The sequence below is a fragment of the Ipomoea nil genome, unplaced genomic scaffold (genome assembly GCF_001879475.1).
Source record: "Ipomoea nil cultivar Tokyo-kokei standard unplaced genomic scaffold, Asagao_1.1 scaffold0261, whole genome shotgun sequence".
Lineage (NCBI taxonomy): Eukaryota > Viridiplantae > Streptophyta > Magnoliopsida > Solanales > Convolvulaceae > Ipomoea > Ipomoea nil.
In genome coordinates, this window is record NW_017616689.1 from 128,124 (window position 1) to 150,099 (window position 21,976).

The 21,976-nt window shown below is 35.4% G+C and overlaps 2 protein-coding genes across 3 annotated transcripts; one reads left to right on the forward strand and one right to left on the reverse strand.

The window, feature by feature from the left end:
- The first annotated feature begins 2,694 nt into the window (after positions 1–2,694).
- Positions 2,695–4,946, forward strand: LOC109147543 (alkane hydroxylase MAH1-like). Its single transcript, XM_019295145.1, has 2 exons — positions 2,695–3,143; positions 3,465–4,946. Exons 1-2 carry the CDS (start codon positions 2,722–2,724, stop codon positions 4,612–4,614), a joined length of 1,572 nt encoding a protein of 523 aa, XP_019150690.1. The 5' UTR covers positions 2,695–2,721; the 3' UTR covers positions 4,615–4,946.
- Positions 4,947–12,381: 7,435 nt separating this feature from the next.
- On the reverse strand, positions 12,382–14,682 carry LOC109147320 (protein SPIRAL1-like 1). 2 transcript variants are annotated; one of them, XM_019294983.1, is made up of 3 exons: positions 14,582–14,682; positions 13,363–13,639; positions 12,382–12,635 (listed from the first exon to the last, which is right to left on the reverse strand). In XM_019294983.1, the coding sequence occupies exons 2-3, from the start codon at positions 13,612–13,614 to the stop codon at positions 12,549–12,551; spliced, it is 339 nt and encodes a 112-aa protein (XP_019150528.1). In that variant the 5' UTR covers positions 13,615–13,639; positions 14,582–14,682; the 3' UTR covers positions 12,382–12,548. The 2 variants fall into 2 exon arrangements, with proteins under 2 accessions (XP_019150528.1, XP_019150534.1); XM_019294989.1 differs by having other exon boundaries at positions 13,363–13,644; positions 14,582–14,650.
- Between the last annotated feature and the right edge of the window lie 7,294 nt (positions 14,683–21,976).

Consider the following 21,976-nt stretch of genomic DNA (forward strand, 5'->3'; position numbering starts at 1 on the left):
TTTTTTTTTTTTAAACATGACAAAGAATTAAACACCAAGAAGGGGGAAAAAAGTACAATTACCTTTTAAAAAAATTAAATAATGATATTGTCAAAATGATACCATCCTGACGATCTATTCCGTATCATATTTGGTAACCCACCAGCCTAGGGTATTTTATTATTCTTATTATTTTTATTTTTGATCTTTTAAATATTTTATTATTATTTTGATGAATCTCTATATTTTTTCCAGGAATTGAACAAAAAGGTGACACCTACTAGAGCGTGTACATCAGCAGAGTTTAATTTTTTCTGTTGTTGGTAAATTATATTATCCAAAATGAATGATATTATTGACTTTGTTGGGGAGATGATGAAGCTAGCTAGGCTTGAGTTATCTGAATCTGCCTGTACGGGTTTAGTTCAATGGTTCAATAGACAGTATTTGGTAAAAGAGACAAAGCTTGGAACTTTGACGGTGACAGTGTAGGGTTATATGTCTAAAGTGGGCAGATCTTTTGTTGACACCGGGGTTTAGTCTTGTGAGTTATTAAATCATCTTATAATTTACATTTTTCTAAATATTCTGTCGGGCAGGGGTGTGAGGGACCATTGGAGTTGGGAAACTTTTGGGAGAAGATGAGTTATCTGAATCTGTTCTTACACTAAAACGCAAAGGAGATGGATGGGAAAATGTGTGATTCCATCGGTTTCTTGGTGAGAAAATGACAAGAAAACCAATAAATGTGTGCACAGTAGCAGTGGTAGATTTCAAGGAGGCAGGCAGGCAGTTTATGTACCAACTACCAACACTATAAATTTAATGCATGCAACGTAACCTTCTAAGTTTACATTTCCCATGCAAAAATACCGTTACTATACTTTTCCTTGTAAAATAACAAACCAAATTGAGAAAGTGTTTGGTAAAATTAGTCTTTTGATAAGTTGATAAATATAAAAAGACTAAAAAGGACATTTTTAAAAAATTTAAAATAGTTTGTTTAGATATTAAAATTTAATATTTTGTCTTCAAAAAAAAAATTAACATTTTAAAATAAAACTATTAGCATAATCATGATCTAGCATCCCATAATGAAGTAGCAATATTGTTCTGAATCTCTTTCATAATAATAATAATAATAATAATAATAATAATAATAATAATAATAATAATAATTGCCGTGAAAGTTGATAAAGGATAAGATAAAATGATTTTAATTGGGAAGGGTAAATGATGTCATTTCTTTAAAATAATAAGGACAAAGATAAAAAAAAAAAAAAGTTAGGAAGCTAGTAGCTTAAGTAGCGTTTCAAAATAAGTTCTTATTTTAAGCTAGGAGCTTATTTTGGGAACATTACCAAACAGAGCTTATAGCTTATTAATAACTTAAAATAAGTTATAAGCTCATAAATAAGTTCGGCCAAACAGAGCCTCAGAATAAGGGAGATTTTAAAGATTCATAAAAAGATGCAGCATTTAAATGTGAATTAGGAGGTTGTACTTTGTTCTTTGTTGGTTGTACCTTGTGTTTTAGGTACATCTCCTAAAGCATAAATTATCAATCCACGCTAAAATTTTCCATGAAAATAAATAGTTTTCCTTTTGCCAAGCACTTTGTGCTCAGATGGCATGTAGTGACCTCTCCCATGTGGGAGTCATGAGATTGAGCTTCAGTGGAGGCGCTGTCGACTCTTTGTGCTTCATTAGGTTGAGAAAGTATGTTTGAACAGATACTACAATGTAATAGAGTCCGTAGCATCCAAAAATAATAATTTTCCTTTTGGGATAACCCCACCCAAGACAATTATGGATACAAATTTGTAATCACAAAGTCATGAGTTCGAATCCAAGTCTTCTGATCTAGCTTGGTTTGAGCCGATTAGTTATGAACAAACTTAGACAATTTTTTTATTTTTTTTATAAGATCAAATATATGTATAGTATAAGTCAGGGATGGTGTTGTTCAGTTTGAACTCAATATAATGAATATTACAATGATAAAATTCAATTAAAACAATGCCAGCTCTTAATAAGCTTGGTGAGTTGAGTTAGCTCATCATGTAATTAATGTATGTGCATACAAAGAGCTTCAGGCCTTAATTTGAACAAGTTATTACAGATATGGGTATGAATTTGATCACAAGAGTGCTTACAAGTTTTTCTCTAAAACTTCTAAAAATTTACTCAATATATTATTACTCCGTATCCGGGAGTACGTAGTACTTAATCAATAGTTCGGTCTACACAGCTGTGTAGATTACTGTTCAAAAATGAGTCTAAAATATAATGTACATTATTCTAACTCATAAAAATACATTATTGATCTTACCCAAAGATTTTATTATTCTAACACATAATGTACATTATTCTAACTCATAAAAGTAGATTATCGATCTTACTTTAGAGGTTTCATTATTCTAACACATAAAATACGTCATTATTCTAATTCCTAATTTACATTATTCTAACTCATAAAATTGAACGAGGTCGTTTTAGACCGTGGTCCACACAATAATTTGCCATACTTAATTCCTAATTAAGCTAGAAAATAAAATAAAATAAAATAAAATTGAAATGATGACATCAAATATGTGATATACATATCCGTAACAATTAAGAAGCTTTAGTTAAGAATTGAAGGTTGAAGGTGATATTATCTGATCTGTTGACTATATATAGTGCAATACCTTTTCTGGGTTGAAACATTCAGATCAGATCAGAGAAGAAAATTAAAATAAAATGGCAGAATTGGTGATAGGCTACTTTGAAATCTTCGTAGCAGTAGCATGTTTTGTGTTGTTTTACGTTTGGAGAGAGGACACCAAAGGGTTTCCTCGGAACTATCCGATTGTGGGCATGTTGCCGGGGTTTCTGTACTACAGAAATCAGGCCCACCAGAGAGTTACGAACTCGATGCGGCTGTCCGGCGGGACCTTCGTCTACAGGGGGCCTTGGTTTGCCAACATGGACATGCTGGCCACGGTGGACCCGGCGAACGTGCACCACGTCATGAGCAGCAACTTCATGAATTTCCCCAAAGGGCCTAAGTTTAAGGAGATGTTCGAGGTGTTGGGGGAAGGGATTTTCAATGCAGATTTGGAGATGTGGAGGGCTCAGAGGAAGATTGCCAGGGGATTTATGATGCATCCGCGGTTTCACAGGTAAGTAGGCCGGTGATGGGATGGATATATATATATATATTGGAAGTGGAATCCGGGACGAACTGACCGGAGAGGCGAGCAAATAAAGCTAGCTACCAGGACGGATCCGGTAGTCGGTCCTGGGACCGGCCTCAAGCTGAATTGGCATTCAAGCTATCTCAAATAATGTGATGGCTGTTAATAAGCACTTGATCTTAATAGCCGATCGAAGTGGCTTGATGATGCAGTCATTTATACCTTTGTCTTTTCCACTCAATAGTAAATAATTTGTCTTATAATAATTATTGATTTGGTTAATTAATTTATTCCATGCATCAACAGGTTTCTGCTGGAGACAAGCAGGGTTAAGGTTGAGCAAGGGCTGATCCCGGTTCTGGAACACTACGTAGCAGCAGCCCAAAACCACGGGGGATCGGCAGTGCTGGATCTGCAAGATTTGTTTCAAAGGTTCACCTTCGACACCAGTTGCATTCTCATCATCGGCTATGATCCTGGCTGCGTCGCCGTCCATCTCCCGGAGGTTCCGTTCTCCAAAGCCATGGATGATGCGGAGGAAGCCATTCTGGTCCGCCACATCATGCCGGAGTGCATATGGAAGCTGCAGAGATGGGTGGGAGTTGGGACGGAGAAGAAGCTCACCCAAGCCTCCAAGACTTTGGATCAAGTCATAGCTGGATACATAGCCAAGAAGCGGCAAGAATTATTGAGGCAAGAAGATGACAAAGAGGAAATTATTAGGGGTTGTGATCTCTTAACATCATACTTGAGACATCATCAACAAAGTATGGGGTTAAACTTAAAACTAGACGACCACAAGTTCTTGAGAGACACCATAATGAACCTAATGATAGCCGGGCGGGACACCACTAGCTCCGCCCTCACCTGGTTCATATGGCTAGTCTCCACACACCCCCACGTGGAGTCCAAAATCAGAGAGGAGCTAATCAAAACCCTCCTCATCCCCAAATCCCAAAAATGGAGAGTTTTCAACGCAGAAGAGCTGAAGCCCCTGGTCTATCTCCACGCCTCCATTTGCGAGTCTTTGAGGCTATACCCACCGGTTCCCTTCCAGCACAAGGAGCCAGTCCACACCGACACTCTCCCCACCGGCCATTCCGTCCACCCCAAGATGAAAATAATGATCCCTTTGTACGCAATGGGGAGGATGGAGTCGATATGGGGAGAAGACGCGGCGGAGTTCAAGCCGGAGAGATGGATATCGGAGAAGGGGACGGTGAAGCATGAGCCTTCCTACAAGTTCATGGCGTTCAATGCAGGGCCTAGGACTTGTTTGGGTAAAGAAATTGCTTTCACTCAAATCAAGCCCGTCGCTGCTTCAATTATACACAATTACCAAGTTAAGCTTGTGGAAGGCCACCCTGTGGAACCAAACTCTTCTATTATTCTCTACATGCGACATGGCTTCAAGGTTAGGCTTCATAGGAGATCAGATCCGGCCTCAGCAAATTAATATTAATATTTTTATATAATGTCAATAGTATTACGTACAACAAAGTATAATATATCTGGTTATTATATCATATATTATTACTATTGATGTTGACGGTATCCAAGTATGGTACGGTGTACTTGATTATATTGGTATATTAGTAGAAAAATATATATATACTTGGACTTGTATGGAGCCAAATAATTAAACAAAATAAGTTTGTGTAGCTAGTTAAATATTATAAATTCAACCAAGTGGTTTGTGGTACACTGATATCCGGTTGTCCCACATTGTATGGGTATTCCCTTCCTTTGTAATGAAAAAAAATATTATAAATTCACAAGTTAATTCTATTTTCTTATTCTAGCTAGATTTATAGGTGGTAGTTCACTTTTAGTCCCTTTTTAGTAGAACTAGTTTTTTACGCGCATGTGATAATGCCCAATGTGTGTGTGTATTTTTTTTTTTTAAATAAGTACTTTAAAGTATATCAAGGCAAGATTATTTAGAATTGCTCATGCATAGATAATTGAATGTTGAATTTGCGTATTTAAATAGGTAATTTTAAGTTTACAAATGCAAGATAATATAGTCAAGATTGATTATAATTATCAATAAAAAATAAAGACAATATAACTAATAAAATTATTTCTCTTAATTAATTTATTGATAATGAATAATTTTTTTTTTAATAAAAACATTGTAGGGACAATGTAGCGAATATAACCAATTGATGAATTTGAATGTAAAGAATTTTTATATTGGAGAAAAATAAAGACAATATAACTAATGAAATTATTTCTCTTATTTAATTTATTGACAATGAATACATTTTTTTTGAATAAAGACATTATAGACACATAATTCTAAATTAAAGAAATGCATATATATTATTTTTTTGTTGTAGCTATTAAATTATTATTTAATTTAATAAAATAGAGTATTAATTATGCCAACTTTGATTGGGATGAGGTTCGAACCTAAGACCTTTCTTATTGAAATTAATGAGTAAGTTAACGGTGAACTAATAGAAATTAACGAAAAAGATAATATTTAACGGAAAAGTTAACAGATAATCATATTCATTAAGGATAAATTAGGAAATCTTAAGGAAAAATTAAAATCTGATCAATCTGAGCCATTCATTTGATTAAAAAATTTAACCGCCATTTTTTCTACCCATTATAGGTCTAACTCTCTTGGGCTCTTATTAGTATAGTAGATATCTCATTTTGGTCCTAGTATTATTGTGACATGACCAATTTTGGTCCTCTATCAACAAAATCATTAAAATTTTGTTAAATTGAAGGGCACTTTAATCTTTTTAATACAAAGCATGTTAACCCGTTATATTTTTTATGTTTATTGTTTGAAAAAATTCATAATTGAAGAGTGAAATGCTATTGTATTTAACAAAATTTCAACGATTTTTGTGATAGAGGACCAAAATTGGTCATGTCACAATAATACTAGAACAAAAAAGGAATGTTACAATAAAAAAATGACTAAAAGTAGATTGTCACGTATAAATCTAGGACAAAAAATGGAATTAACTCAAAATTCACAATATTAAACATTTCTTCAAGTTCAATAAACATTATTATAAGGATGACCAGGCCAATTCTGCTCAAATTTGATGAATATATTATTGGTTTGAGCCGGTCAGCTATGACCAACTTAAGTTGGTTTATCTCGTTGGCTAAGGTCACAATACATGATTTACTTAGTGCACACTCTCAGTTAATAATTGTGTATTTCCCTTGTCACCCAAAAATCATAATAATGAATATATTTAGCTAAGTCTTACCTAATTAATTAGACAATTCAATACTCATAATAACGAAAAATTTAAAGATGTTGCTGCAAAAATCAAACAACGTTTAGTTGGCTTCCCTACTTTTCAAACTGATGATAGAAGGACTAAAATAAGAGCTTGTAATTTAATTTCAGTCTTATATTTTCTTTTTTCTAAAATTGTAAATATAGCTTTTCATTTAAGACTAATTCCACTTTACATCTTATGACTTTAGTGCGGTTGTCACTTTTATTCATCAACTATAAAACGATCAAATATTAACCTTACGACTACTTTGTCTTTGCCACTTTTTATCATTTATTATAATTTATGGCGAATCTTCATTAGGAATGAGGATAAATTCATAATTTTTTATAGAGCTATATGTATTAGGACTATTAGGATTCTATTATTCATATTAGACTAGGATTATATTATTCGTGTTAGACTAGAATTCTATCTAGCATCTCTATATATTCGCTCCCTGTACTCTCAGACATTATCATTGAATACAACACAATTATATTCTCATCTGGTATCAGTTAGCTAGGATTTTCTTTTCCAACATCCATGTTCCTCACTTCGTAGCAGTAGCCGATGGCATCAAACCAAGATACATCGTATCAGAAGCGGTTCGGTCAACGACGTGACGTTGATGATCCGTGTCAAATTTGTAACGGTTTCGGCCACACGGGAGCCAATTGTGTTTGACGTTATGATGATCCGTGTCAAATTTGTGACCGTTTTGGTCACACGGGAGCCAATTGTTTTTGGCGCTATGATGATCCGTGTCAAATTTGTGACCGTTTTGGTCACACGGGAGCCAACTGTTTTCGGCGTTATTCAGGGGCTCCGGGTTTTCAGGCTAATGTGGCCGTATCTGGTGATAATGGTGATTCCAACGATCCTCATCAGTGGTTCCCTGACAATGGTGCTACAAATCATGCAATGCCTGATTCTTCTTTGATGACTTCTGCGACAAGTTATGATGGCCCGGAGACTCTGCGAGTCGGCAATGGTACAGGTTTGCCTATTGTTAATGTTGGTTCTACTTCGTTAGCCACTGATTCTATGTCTTTTAAGTTACATGAGGTTATGCATGTCCCTGGTCTCTCTTCTTCTCTATTATCTGTCCAGCGTGTTGCAAAGGAAAATAATGTTTTCTTTAAGTTCCACCCTCTTTGTTTCTATGTGAAAGACATTTTGACCAAGAAGGTTCTTTTTAAGGGACATGCGTCTGGGGGTCTCTACACATGGCCTGCGTCTTCTGCTTCCCCTGCTGCATTTGTTGCTGCATGGTCCTCTTACGTTTGGCACATGCGGTTGGGGCATCCTCATTCTCGAGTCTTACGTAAAATTTTAGCGTCTTCGTCTGTTGGTACATTTAATTCTAGTGATCTTCCCAATGTCTGTTCCTCTTGTCAATTAGGAAAATCTTCTCGTTTTCCTTTGTCTCGTGTTGAAACTACTAGTACGCATCCTTTGGAATTAATTTATTCAGATATTTGGGGCCCTGCGCCATTACTTTCTGCGTCTGGCTTTAAATATTTTGTGTTGTTTGTGGATGATTACACTCGTTATATGTGGTATTATCCCATGCGTGCTAAATCTGATTTGTATGCTATATTTGATAAGTTTCGGTCACTAGTTGAACGTTCCTTTTCTCGCAAGATTATTTCTTTTCAATCTGATTTAGGGGGAGAATATAAAAAGCTTGGTTCCACTCTTGCGTCCTTAGGTATTCGTCACAGGCAATCATGTGCGTATACTCCTGAACAAAATGGCAGGGTGGAACGTAAGCATAGGTATGTTGTTGAAATGGGACTAGCATTAATGGCTCAATCCTCTGTTCCGTCTCGTTTTTGGGATTATGCTTTTGAAACTGCGGTTTATCTAATCAATAAAATGCCACTCATGTCTTATCTGATAAATCTCCTCATTATCTTTTGCATCGGTCTCCTCCATCTTATTCATATCTGCGTGTTTTTGGGTGTTTATGCTTTCCAAATCTGCGTCCCTATAATCGCAACAAACTACAGTTTCGGTCATCCCCTTGTGTCTTCTAGGATATCCTCCATCTTTTCGTGGCTATCGTTGTTTAGACACCAACACTAACAAGGTTTTTATCCATCGCCATGTGCGATTCGATGAGGCTGTCTTTCCTTTTGTTGCTTCTGTGGATTCGCAGGTTCCAAAACCACGCCCGGAGCCGTGGGGTGTTGCACCAATTGTTTCTGGTGGTGATCCGACTGTTGTTACGGCTCGTGACCCTCCTGCCGCGCCCATAGTCGCTTCTGACCACCACCGCCAGCAGCCTGCTACTGCCGAGTCCGTGACCGAGTCCGAGCGAACAGTCACGAACTAGCCGGCTCCTCGGCCAAGAGGCCGGCCTCGTGGTCGGTCTCGTCACGCGCCCTCACCCGTTCGCTCTCATGGAATGAATACGAGAAGTTCGGGACCACATGATCATGTTGCTTTATCTGATGCTGCTGTTACTCCTGAACCTACATGTTTTACTCAAGTGGTTAAATTTCCTGAATGGCGGGATGCAATGGATTTGGAATTTAATGCCTTGGTGCACAACAATACATGGAGGCTTGTTCCCTTTAAATCAGGTATGAATGTAGTTGGATGTAAGTGGGTGTTTAGAACCAAGAGAAAGGCTGATGGTTCGATTGAGCGTTGCAAGGCTCAATTAGTTGCCAAGGGATTCATTCAAATTGCCGGCGAGGATTTCTTTGAGACCTTTAGTCCCGTTGTTAAACCGACTACGGTACGTCTTCTTTTATCTTTAGCTATTTCTCGTGGATGGACTATTCGACAGTTGGACATACACAATGCTTTTTTAAATGGCAATCTCGCTGAGACGGTTTATATGCGCCAGCCCCCTGGTTATGAAGACAAAACGATGTCCGGGCACGTTTGTCTCCTTCAACGTTCTTTATATGGGCTTAAGCAAGCTCCCCGTGCTTGGTTCACTCGTTTGCATGATTTTCTGGTTTCTGCTGGTTTCTCACCTTCCAAGACGGATGTCTCTCTATTTATATATTCACATGGTAATACTCGTTTATATTTTTTGGTTTATGTGGATGATATTTTGGTTATGGGATCTGATCCGGCTCATGTGACTGCTATTATTGACAAGTTGGCTCTTGAGTTTAAAGTTCGTGATATGGGTGTGCCCTCGTTCTTTCTGGGTATTGAGACCATTTCGTTGTCTGATGGCATGCTTCTGTCTCAACAACGGTACATGAAGGATATTCTAAAATGAGCAGGTATGGTTGATTGCAAGCCCGTGGCTACTCCGGTTTCAACCACGAAGGCCGAGACTGATGCCGTGGTACCATACACTGATCCCACTCAGTATCGCAGCTTTGCAGGTGCTCTGCAATATCTTACAGTAACTCGGCCTGATCTTTCCTATGCAGTCAATCGTTTATGTCAACACATGCACTCTCCCTCTACTACGGATTGGGCGGCTCTCAAGAGGGTGTTACGGTATGTAAATGGGACACTACATCTTGGTCTTAAGATTACGTCTTCTCCTTCTCTAGATATTCATGCATATTCTGATTCGGATTGGGCTGGCAATCCTGATGATCGCAAATCTACTAGTGGTTTTGCTGTATTTTTGGGGACCAATCTTGTCTCATGGGTTTGTCGAAAACAACATACTGTGGCTCGTTCATCAACTGAGGCTGAATACAAAGGACTGGCTGATGTCTCTGCAGAGGTTACTTGGCTTGTCTCTCTGATGAAGGAAATCGGGTTTGCCCCACCTTCTGTGCCCAAACTCTGGTGTGACAATCTGGGAGCTACTTATCTGTGTGCTAATCCGGTGTTTCATGCTCGCACCAATCACATTGAGATCGACTACCACTTTGTTCGTGATAAAGTCGCGAAGAAGGAATTACAAGTCAATTTTATTTCTACCAAAGATCAGATAGCGGATATTTTTACTAAGTCTCTTTCGTCTGTACGTTTTAATTTACTCCGTTGCAAGCTCAATGTTTTGGCTGACCAACCTTGTGCTTGAGGGGGAGTATTAGGACTATTAGGACTCTATTATCCATATTAGACTAGGACTATATTATTCGTGTTAGACTAGGATTCTATCTAGCATCTCTATATATTCGCTCCCTGTACTCTCAGACATTATCATTGAATACAACACAATTATATTCTCATCATATGTTCATAATTTTCGATGTTCATATTTTCAATTGTTGAACTCCGTTTTCACAAATCTCAGAACTATATGTTCATAATTTGATAACTATACAGTTTATAAATTATGAATCTACAGTACAGAAATTATGAATCTACAGTACAAATATCAAATTATGAACATATAGTTATGAATCTGCAGTATAGAAATTATGAATCTACTGTATAGAAATTATGAATCTATTGTATTTAAATTATGAATCTACGGTTTAGAAACTATGAATCTAAAGTATAGATCTTATGAATCTACAATATAAAAAGTATGAATCTACAGTATAAAAATTATGAATCTATAATATAGAAATTATAAATCTATAGTATAGAAATTATGAATATGGAACCGTGCCCACCTTGTAAGGTGGGCACCATTTCGCAGCATAACGTTCCCTTATATCGCAAATTATGCCGTGGAAACGTGTTCACCATGCTTGGTGAACACGGTCCCAAACAACATCGTTTTTACAGAAAAAAAATTAGTTAATGTGCTGTTAACGGCGTTTTGCATTCTATATTCAGATTATGAATTTATATTTATTAAATTATTAATTTTTTGTTATGAGATTATGAATTTACAGTTATGTAATTATGAATTTTCTGTACATTCATAATCTCATAACATAAAATTCATAATCTCATAAAAGAAAAACATTTATTAAATTATAAATTTTCTGTTATGAGATTATGAATTTACACTTATGTAATTATAAATTTTTTGTACATTCATAATCTCATAACAAAAAATTCATAATCTCATAACAGAAAATTCATAATTTTATAACTACACATCCATAAATCCATGCCTGCACATTCATAATTTATGAGTGTTGAAAAAACTTACGCGAAAAGGAAGTGAAACCGCAAAATGTGAATATGAAGAAGAAAAGTCTCGCGGTTAAAAAAAAAAAAAGAAGAAGAAGAAGAAAGAAAGATTGGTGGAAGATAATGGTGCCCGTAGGCACCGTTACTGTTTGGGACCGTGTTTACCATGGATGGTGAACACGGTTCCATGGCATAACGATAGCCTTATATACTGTATGTCTGTATACATATAATTATTTTTTAAAAAAAAAATATAGGGCCCCCAAATTTTGGGGGCATTTGCTTTGCTTAATGCCTTATATACTGTATGTCTGTTTACATATAATTAGTTTTTTTTGTTTGAAACTATGGGGCTCCCAAAAATTGGGGCCCTGCCGACCCTGACAATAAGCTATCAACTAGTCAGGATAGAATATAAATTGCCAAAATTTCTAAGATCATCTACAACATGAGTTATTTGTTGAAGAGAAGAGAGAAGGAATAGGATGTTATAGGGAGAGGAGGATATTGTAGGAGAGGTTTTTGTAGGATTCGAAAGGAATAGGTTGCATACCTTCTTTTTTTTTTTTTTCTCTGTTTTCTTTTTGAAATTTAAAAAGAAAAAATCTTAAAATTTTTTTTTTTCCTTTTCATCATCCTTCTCTACTCTATTTGGCTAAAAAATCTGAGCAAAAAAGAACCTAATCCTCAAGTTGCTGTAAGTATAACTCATCCCCTAACTTCTTCATCTCACCACACACTATGAGAAATTTATACCATCTCACTTCATCCTACCCAGCCCGAATTCAATTCCTCTGCAATGTCAAGTCTGATTCAAATAAACGATAAGTAGAAAAGCAAATGCCTGAAGGTATCCTACAAGTTTCAATAACTGCCTACTAGCACTTCTATCATATCTTTAAAAGACAAAAACCAAGAATCATTGAATACTATTCCTAAAGGAAAAGTTTAAGAGATATGCAAATATTATATATGGAAAGATCATCAACAATTTGTCGATTTACAACAGGAAATTCACACTGCCAAACCAAGAATCAAGTTATTGACAATTCAAATTTTGGATTGTCTAAAGTACAAATAGGTAGAAATTGGCATCTTAGAAATGAACTAGGCACTACTTGCTGCTGCCACTACCTCCAAACAGGTAATCCAGGGAGGACCCTCCACCTGGTGCAGCATGGACCTTGGTTGAAGGACGATCCTGCAAAGTGAAGATGGCGGGCATCATATTTCACCAATATTTTGTTGCATGATGGGTCTACCAACATAACATTAATTTACAAGAAAGTGTACAAAATAAAAATAAAAATAAAAAAATACTCCATACTACCGAATAAAATACTTCACAAGACAGACTTCTATCACAATATACTAACCACAATACCTAAGACCCAACTTCTCACTTTCTGATCACTTTAGAAAACCATGAAAGCATCCAAACAGAGTGATCTTTTTTTTTTTTAATAAACTACTTAAGCTTTGAAATAAAGAACAATAAATGGTCCAGGAGCAGTTCTAAGTGGTTTATCACTTCTAACAGTGAAGCCGAAGGAAATAAAATAAGAGAGCACCATTTGAACTTTGGTCCAAAGATTAGGTAAAAACCAAAACAAAACTTTTATTTGCAGATAAAAACTCACAGCTTAAGGATAGAATCTTCAATGAGTGGGAAACAAGAAACCTTACTAATAAAGGTGCTTGTTGAGTAAGACCAGCTTTCGAGCACAAGCCCCTTGTATATCTAAAGAAAGGCTTTCTTGTAGTCCCTCCCCTCCCCATAGCACATATATTTTCCTCAAAATAAGTATGTTTATTTTCCTAGAGCTAGGAGGAGGGAAGAAATGAAGGACAAGGTGTTGTGGTAGCCAAGGCTATGAAGCAAATAAAAATCAGCATACTGCTTAAACATAACACGATATACATCATACCGTAAGGAAGTTCCCACAGTTCTGACCATCAGCGCGGAAGTAGTTATTTATTTTGCTCCCGGGTACCCCAGCTGGTATCTGTTTGGTAGCATCTGCAGGTGCAACCGATTTCTGTGGAGTTCCAGCACTAACAGCTGGCCCCTGATTCAGAGGAGCCTCAGCATTGTTAATAGTAGGCTTTGGAGGCTCACCACTACCAAAAAGATAGCCAAGAGAACTCTGCCCCCCACCAAAACTGACTCCACGACCCATGATCCCCTGGCTTGAGTGCAAACTTCTGCACTAAAATTCACCAGTCAATATCCTTAAGAGGTGTAATAAAATTTAACAGTTGTAGAGGAAGAAAATACATACTTCTAATCTATACCTTCCATCACCCTCCATTAAAAGAAGACAATAAATAAATTTAAATACAACAAAACTATCTCAATTGATACCACACGCCCAAAAAAAAAAAACCCCTTTAGCCCTTGCTAGTGTTTCTTGGGTTGTTTGGCTACAAAAGACCCTGTAAAAGCCATTTATTTGAAAAGTAATACTAATTGCTAAAATAACTTCACCAACCAAAGTATTTTATTTACATTATAGATGAAAGGTCCATATCAAATTCCTTATGACAGTAAGCTTAATTATCAAAAGAAAAATTGAGAGAAAATGAGATCCATGAGAATGTGAGATCCTTTTCATTGGAAAATGCTTTTGCAACACATTTTGAGCCTTAGAACAAGATTTCAGTATTCAGTACTCCACAAGATTCAGAGTTCCAGAACTTCCAATTTTCCAGCAACCAACTGAGATCTATTTGATGAGAATTTTTATACACAAAAGTAGAGGCAGAAAATCCATCTCACCCTATCCTGATTTAATCCATTAACTCATACCCATATATGAGAATGACAGAAGTCCACATTACCCCACCGGAATCAAATCCGGTAGTAAGGTAACCAAACACAATCTTCAAAATTCAAATAAAAAAATACACAAAATGCACACACCGACACAAACAAATTGACCTCTGTGGCTGCCATTTTAACATAGCATAAAAAATACATATCCAAATAGCAAAAACTGATATATAAATAACAAATCCAAATAAAATGGAAGATGCTTAATGAAATAGAGATCTACATACAGGACAACGAAAGTACAAACGAATCAAAACGCAAATTCATAAATGAGAGTAACAGTTCGATTCTAAAGAGAGAATCAGAGAACGGACCTTTGTTTAAGATCTGTGGAGAGTGGAAAGCGATAGGGAGATGGCCATGGGGGCGCTTATAATTGAAGAATGAAGAGGAAAGGATCTGCATGGAAGATTGCGGTGGTGGGTGGACTGCTTTGCAAATACGAATGGTATAGGGTTTTCTTTGTAATTTATACATATATATTGTTTTCACTCCTCCAAAATCCAAATCCTCCAATTTGTATTAAGAAAAATGTTTATTTTAGTCCATTAATTATATCTATATTATAAATTCAGTCTATGAATTGTTACATTATACAATTTTTTTCTTTTAATTATATATAAAATGATAATTTTAATTCACAATTAACAGATTCTATATTAAAACTAACATTTCACTTTAAATTTTTAAATTATTAAAAGACATATTAGTTATTTTATAAAATTTTCACAAATCCCCTCCACTAAATCTTCATACATACACGATAACAATTCTCTTCATTTGTAATAATTTTTTTTTTGAAAGCAAATCATATTAGATGATTATATTAAAGATAAACAGCTATAGAGTCTGGAGAGATTGAATCGCAATACAACGTACCAGTCTGATCAAAAGATATAAATAACAGCCCCACTTAGTGTTCGGAAATGCACAATTAAGGTGCGGGGAATTATTGTGTGTTTTTTGGGTGTGTTGTGCATTTTTTTGGTATATTTGTGCATTTCATTGTTGTACATTTTCCTAACACTATTGGTGCATCTTTTAAAGAGGCCGCACGACCGCAGGAGAAGGCACGACCGCAGGAGAAGGCGCGACCGCATTTGAACATATATATATACATATATATATATATATATATATATATATATATATATATATATATATATATATAGGGTCAGGTTCCTGTGAGGTCAGGTTCCTGTGAGGTCAGGTCTTCCCGTGCGGTCAGTGTGGCATACACCATTAGGTATGAAAAATGCACCACACAGTGTTCGTAAATACACCATTATGTGTGGTGTATTTTTTGTTGTGTGGTGTATTTTTTGGCATTTCATTCTGGTGCATTTTTGAACACTGTATGGTGCATTTATGCATACCTAATAGTGTATGCCGCACTGACCGCACGGGAAAACCTAACCTCACAGGAACCAAAAAATATATATAAATATACATACATATACATACATATATATATATATATATATATATATATATATATATATATATATATATATATATATATATATATATACTAGTATTTGTCCCGTGCGATGCACGGAAAATATGTTATAAAAATATACTCTATATGAGGTTTATTCATATATAAAATTTTTGTTATTTAATAATTATTATGTGTGAATTCCTATGATAAAATTATGAACATAAATATATTTACAATTAAAATAATATTTAAGGTGGGTGATTTCTACAAATCTTAAACTATATTAAAAAATTAGTACATAGTATTTAATATTACAACTTTTTAAGAACTTAGTAAACTACAATAGTAATTGAATTACAATTTTAGAGTCACCACGGATCAAAATTTGTAGACCTTTGAGATTTCTAACTCTAGATGTAGCAACATACAATTGACCTTTAAAGACCAAAATCACAATCTTAGTTCGAACATTGATTTTTTCTTCCAAATACTATCGAATTAAGTGTGTAATCAATAAAAGATGAGAACTAATAATTCAAGAATATAATCTTAATGTTACTAAGCCACTTCACGTCAATTAAGTTGGAGAGTGTTGTTCGATAGTATCCGATGAATCCACGAATAACGCATCTTTGTCTCCGTAGTCCTCAATGTGCACATCAACAATCTTAAATATTAGGCTGCCTAGCTATGCCATATATTAATTTCAAACTTATGAACTTTGGGGTTGCATGCAATAAAAAGTATATTTATTTTAAATATACTAAGGGTACATTATATATGTATGTAAGGTACTTTCAATATAAAAATAATGTATTTTTAATATATTAAAAATGTATTTGATATTCATGATCCATACAATTATGTGGATCATCGTTCACACAATAATTTGCTAGTAGAAATTGAAATATAAATAAATAAATAAATAAATAAATAAATAAATATATATATATATATATATATATATATATATATATATATATATATATATATTAGAAACTGTTCGTGGAAATTATTATCATTATTATTATTATTGCAATTATTATTATTATTATCATTATTATTATTGCAATTATTATTATTATTATTATTATTATTATTATTATTATTATTATTATTATTATAATTAACAATATTATTATGATTTTGTGAAAATTAAATGTTGATTATCAACATTTAATTTTCACAATAACAATATTATTATGGTCTTGTGAAAATTAAATGTTGATTATCACCATTTAATTTTCACAAGACCATATTGCTTTAATATATATATATATATATATATATATATATATATATATATATATATATATATATATATATATATATATATATATATATATATATATATATATAAGCGCTCATAGGTCATGTCATTAGGTGTGGCTGTGTGGTCGTATATGTGCCGTTGAATCGTTTTAATCTAACGGCAGTGGCTAATTCTTAAGATTTTCGCGCTTGGGGGTGTTATGGTAATTACAGTGGCCATTTATAGAGACCGGGTTTCAGAATACACCAATAGTGTTGATAAAATGCACCAATAGTGTAATAAAACACACCACAGTGAAACACACCAATAGTGTATTCCCGAACACTGTATGGTGTATTTATTTATATCTAATGGCGCATTTTTGGTGATGCGTACCTAATTTGTGTATGTTTTTTGTTGTGCATTTCATAACATGGATTGTGTATATTTGTATAACAATTGGTGCGATCGCACTGATCACACGGGAAGGCGTTGCCGCACCCGAACTTGGCACCAATGGGAATCTACAAGTACAGCAGAGTAAGGCTAATAATGCACCAATTACACAAATAAAACACACAACAATGTGATTTTTCCTATTCTGGTGCCTTATGACGAGTTTACCCTTGCAGTTCGCTGTGTAGGAGAATGTGAGCAAAAATACTGGAAGAATCTTGATTAATGTGATTCATTAGATCTATCTAATCTAATAGCCTGTAATTGACCATATGACCACACCTAACATATATATATATATATATATATATATATATATATATATATATATATATATATATATATATATATATTGGGAAGGGTACAGGTGCGGGTATAGCTTCCCGTGCGGTTAAATCTGAGCAGTTGATCAAATTTAGATCAACGGCTCAAATCAATGAAAATTAAAAAAAAAAAAAAAACGCGTGCCTGGAACAAAGAAGTATAAGCTAAGGTGCACCTTAAGTGTTAGATCTTAATCACAAACTCACGCATTTTAAGTACAAAACCAACACACATTAAGCACAACCTCACGCACATTAAGCACAAAACCCACGCACTTTAAATATTAACTCACAGACTTTAAGTTTCAACAACTACTGACATTAAGTACAAAACTCACGCACATTAAGTACAAAACCCATGCACATTAAGCACAAACATCCCGCACATTAAGCACAAAACTCACGCACTTTAAGTATTCACTCACAGACTTTAAGTTTTAACAACTATTCACGTTAAGCACATCCCCACGCACATTAAGCACAAACCTCACGCACATTAAGCACAAATCACACGCACATTAAGCACAAAACTCACGCACATTAATCACAGATCCGCTCACCTTAATTTTGACCTAGATGCAAAAATTACAAATTGCCACCGCGTTTTTTTTAAAACTTTGATAATCCTGGACGTTGATTAAAGCGAGATGAATGGCTCAGATTAAACCGCACAACCGCACCTGAAGCCCTCACCCGCACAAGAATATATATATATATATATATATATATATATATATATATATATATATATATATATATATATAGAGAGAGAGAGAGAGAGAGAGAGAGAGAGAGAGAGATATGAAGGTTCAAGTGCGGCGGTGTCTTACGGTGCGGCGTCACCATTAGTTCAACAAATATACACCATCAACGTTAGGAAAATACACCACAAAAATACACACAAATTAGGTACGCATTACCAAAAACACACCATTAGGTATCAGTAAAAACATCATACAGTGTTCGGAAATACACCATTGGGTGTGTTGAGTTACACAATCAGACATCGCCGCATTTGAACTTTCTTTTATATATATATATATATATATATATATATATATATATATATATATATATATATATATATATATATATATATATATATACAACAATGAAATGCAAAAATACACAATACATCCAAAAAAATACATTATATAACTCTCAACCACTAATGGTGATATATATATATATATATATATATATATATATATATATATATATATATATATATATATATATATATATGTAAAAGTACAAATACGGCGAGACCCTCTTGTGTGGTCGTCCGGCGGTTTTTAGAATACACTAACATTGTTAACAATAATCACCAATAGTGTAAGAGAAACACACAACAATGAAATGCAAAAATACACCAAAAAATACACAATACATCCAAAAAAAAATACATTATATAACTCTCAACCACTAATGGTGTATTTTCGAACAGTGTGTGGTGCTTTTAGTCATACCTAATGGTGTGTTTTTGGTGATGCGTACCTAATTTGTGTGTGTTTTTTAGTCCATTTCCTAACGTTGATGGTGTATATTTGCTTAACTATTGCTGTATTTTGAAAACCACTGTCGTTTTTGTGCATTTTTTACCCGGAAACAACTTTGCATTTGATATATATATATATATATATATATATATATATATATATATATATATATATATATATATATTGGCTAACTTTCGGGTGCATTCCATTCTTAAGGTGTGAACTCGTGCATTCATCCGGTGCGTTGATTTTTTTCATCCAACCGCTTTTAATAATCCTGCTTATACTTACCACGCACCGGCATACATGCTAACCGCGGGGCATTTGTGGTAACTCGTGTTGTTGTTGGATTTGAATACAACTATTTACGCCAGTTTTACGGTGATCTAATCTCTACGTTCCCTGCTTGCTCTCCGGCAACGAAGTGGACTCTTTCCGCAAGTTTCACGCTGATCAGGACTGTGCTTTCCCTGCCTGCTCTCCGACAACGAAGTGTACCCTTTACGCAAGTCTCACGGTGATCAATTCTCTATGCTCTCCGACATCAAGGTGATGACTACGCACGGTGAAGAACTCTAGCCGGGTGTAGCGGCGGGGCATGCGGCGACAGGTTCCTTTCCCCTCCCCCGTACAGTTTTTTTATTTTTTTGTTTTGTGGTTTTTTTAGCCTCCTTCCGGTCAATGCATTCACATACCGAAGTGCGTGCATAATAGATATGTTTGTTAACTTGAGAAACAGTGACCATCCTTACAGAACACTTTTTTTCTTCAATTTCAAAAGGAAAAAAAGAATCTTCCATGCAAGTAAACCAAAGTTTGATTGCTCCATCTGACTATAGATCACGTCACGGAAGAACAATGATGGAAATATGGGATGAAAATGATAGGTGATCCCCACCCACCTAGGAATTTAAAAGACAAATAGAAATCAAACTTGTTCACAAAATTAAAGTACTATAATATCGCAATCGTTTGAATGCATTTGCTGAGTAACGAATGCATTTTCTGAGTACTTTCTGGGAAGAAGACAATATTTGATCATCTGTTGCACTGTTTGCATTCATAATGGGTGCATTGTTGATATGTTTGATAACTTGAGAATGCAGATATGCTATGTACTGAGTTCTGGTGCAGTTCACCCACATTTAGTGGAAGAATGAATCCCAGAACATGCGAAGCATTTCAATACCATGCATGATCTATAGGATACTAAAATATAACCAACAACCGTGGCCAACGATGATGGTGTTTACTTGGCATGTTACGTTGATATTGGTTAATGATGTTATTGTGCAACCACTGTAGGTACCGGGGATGTAACGCACAACACAACGAGGATTAATAATACAATAAACAAATACTGGAAGCCTAATGTGGACGTTGAACTCCAGCCAGCCGTCGGACGGCGTTTTAACTCCCTTGATGAAGGAATCCAATTCTACAAGGCCTATGGACGAGCGGGTGGATTTGACATCAGGCATAGTAGTGTTAAGCGAGATTGTGACGGTAAAATTATTTCACGTCATCTAGTGTGCAGCAGACAAGGGACCAAAGGAGGTGGGAGGAGCAAACCCGTACTCCAAGTTAGTGATGGGAGTGGTAGCAAGAAGCAACGACGGAGAAGAATTTCTAACAGAGTTGGATGTCGCGCTAAGCTTGGATTTAAGAAAGAGAGTACTGGGAGTTTATGGTGTCTACATTTGTGGAGGAACACAACCATAGTTTGTGCTCCGAGCGTGCAAAATTATTTATGCGGGGAAACAGGACGCTTAATGTGGCACAACAGACATTTTTAGCAAATTGTATTAAGGATAATATTGGTTCTTCCACCGGGTTTAGGCTATGCAGGGAGGTGACCGGCTCTTTCGAGAACGTTGGTGCAACGGAGACAGAGTTCCATAATTTTAAACGGGACTTGCAAGCGTATGTTGATGTGGTTGACGGTGAGATGATTATCGAAAGATTCAAAACAAAGCGTGAACTCTGTGATTACTTCTTTTTCGATTACGACCTCGACAAAGAAAACCGGCTTGCACGGCTATTTTGGACGGACCCTATCGGTAGGGGGAGTTTTTCCTGTTATGGTGATGTGATCTCATTTGATGCCACATACAGCACGAACATGTGTGTTTTGGCTTCCATTTAAAGACGCAGTACCAGATTCCAACTTCTATTTTTGTCCTATTTTTTTAATAGCTTAGATGTTAGTTTTACTTATTTAATGCCTAACCAAACTAGTTATCAGTAACAACTCTTGGTTAAATTCTAAGGAAATGATACTACTTCCCTGACAGTTAATAGTAAATGCATTAATAATACTGCAAATGCGTTCAAACTATTTAAATATTACATGCCTTTGATTTTGTATGCGTTCATAACATGATTGCAGATATAATTTGGTGTTCGTGCCATTTACTGGGGTCGACAACCACAAACGGTGCATTACTTTCGCCGCAGGGTTAATCACTAGAGAGGATGCCGAATCATACAGCTGGCTACTAGAGAGATTCATCAATGCAATGGGAAAGCCCCCCCCCCCCCCCCCCCCCCGATGTGCTGTCACCGATCAAGACCCCGCTATGAATATTGCTATGGAGCAGGTTATACCTGAGTGCCGTCACCGTTACTGTATGTGGAACATTATGATGAAGGTTAGTGAGAAAGTCGGACCTGATTTATCAAAGAGTGAGGTGTTTCGCAAGAGTTTGAATTATATTGTTTGGAACGAAAGAATCTCC

What these genes read in the sequence shown, in the direction of transcription:
- LOC109147320 (XM_019294983.1), bottom strand. Translation starts at nt 13,614, where the DNA reads ATGGGTCGTGGAGTCAGTTTTGGTGGGGGGCAGAGTTCTCTTGGCTAT. An exon ending in ACTGTGGGAACTTCCTTACG is followed by an intron (nt 12,636 to 13,362) that starts GTATGATGTATA and finishes TTCACTTTGCAG; the next exon opens with GATCGTCCTTCAACCAAGGT.
- LOC109147543 (XM_019295145.1), top strand. Translation starts at nt 2,722, where the DNA reads ATGGCAGAATTGGTGATAGGCTACTTTGAAATCTTCGTAGCAGTAGCA. An exon ending in ATGCATCCGCGGTTTCACAG is followed by an intron (nt 3,144 to 3,464) that starts GTAAGTAGGCCG and finishes ATGCATCAACAG; the next exon opens with GTTTCTGCTGGAGACAAGCA.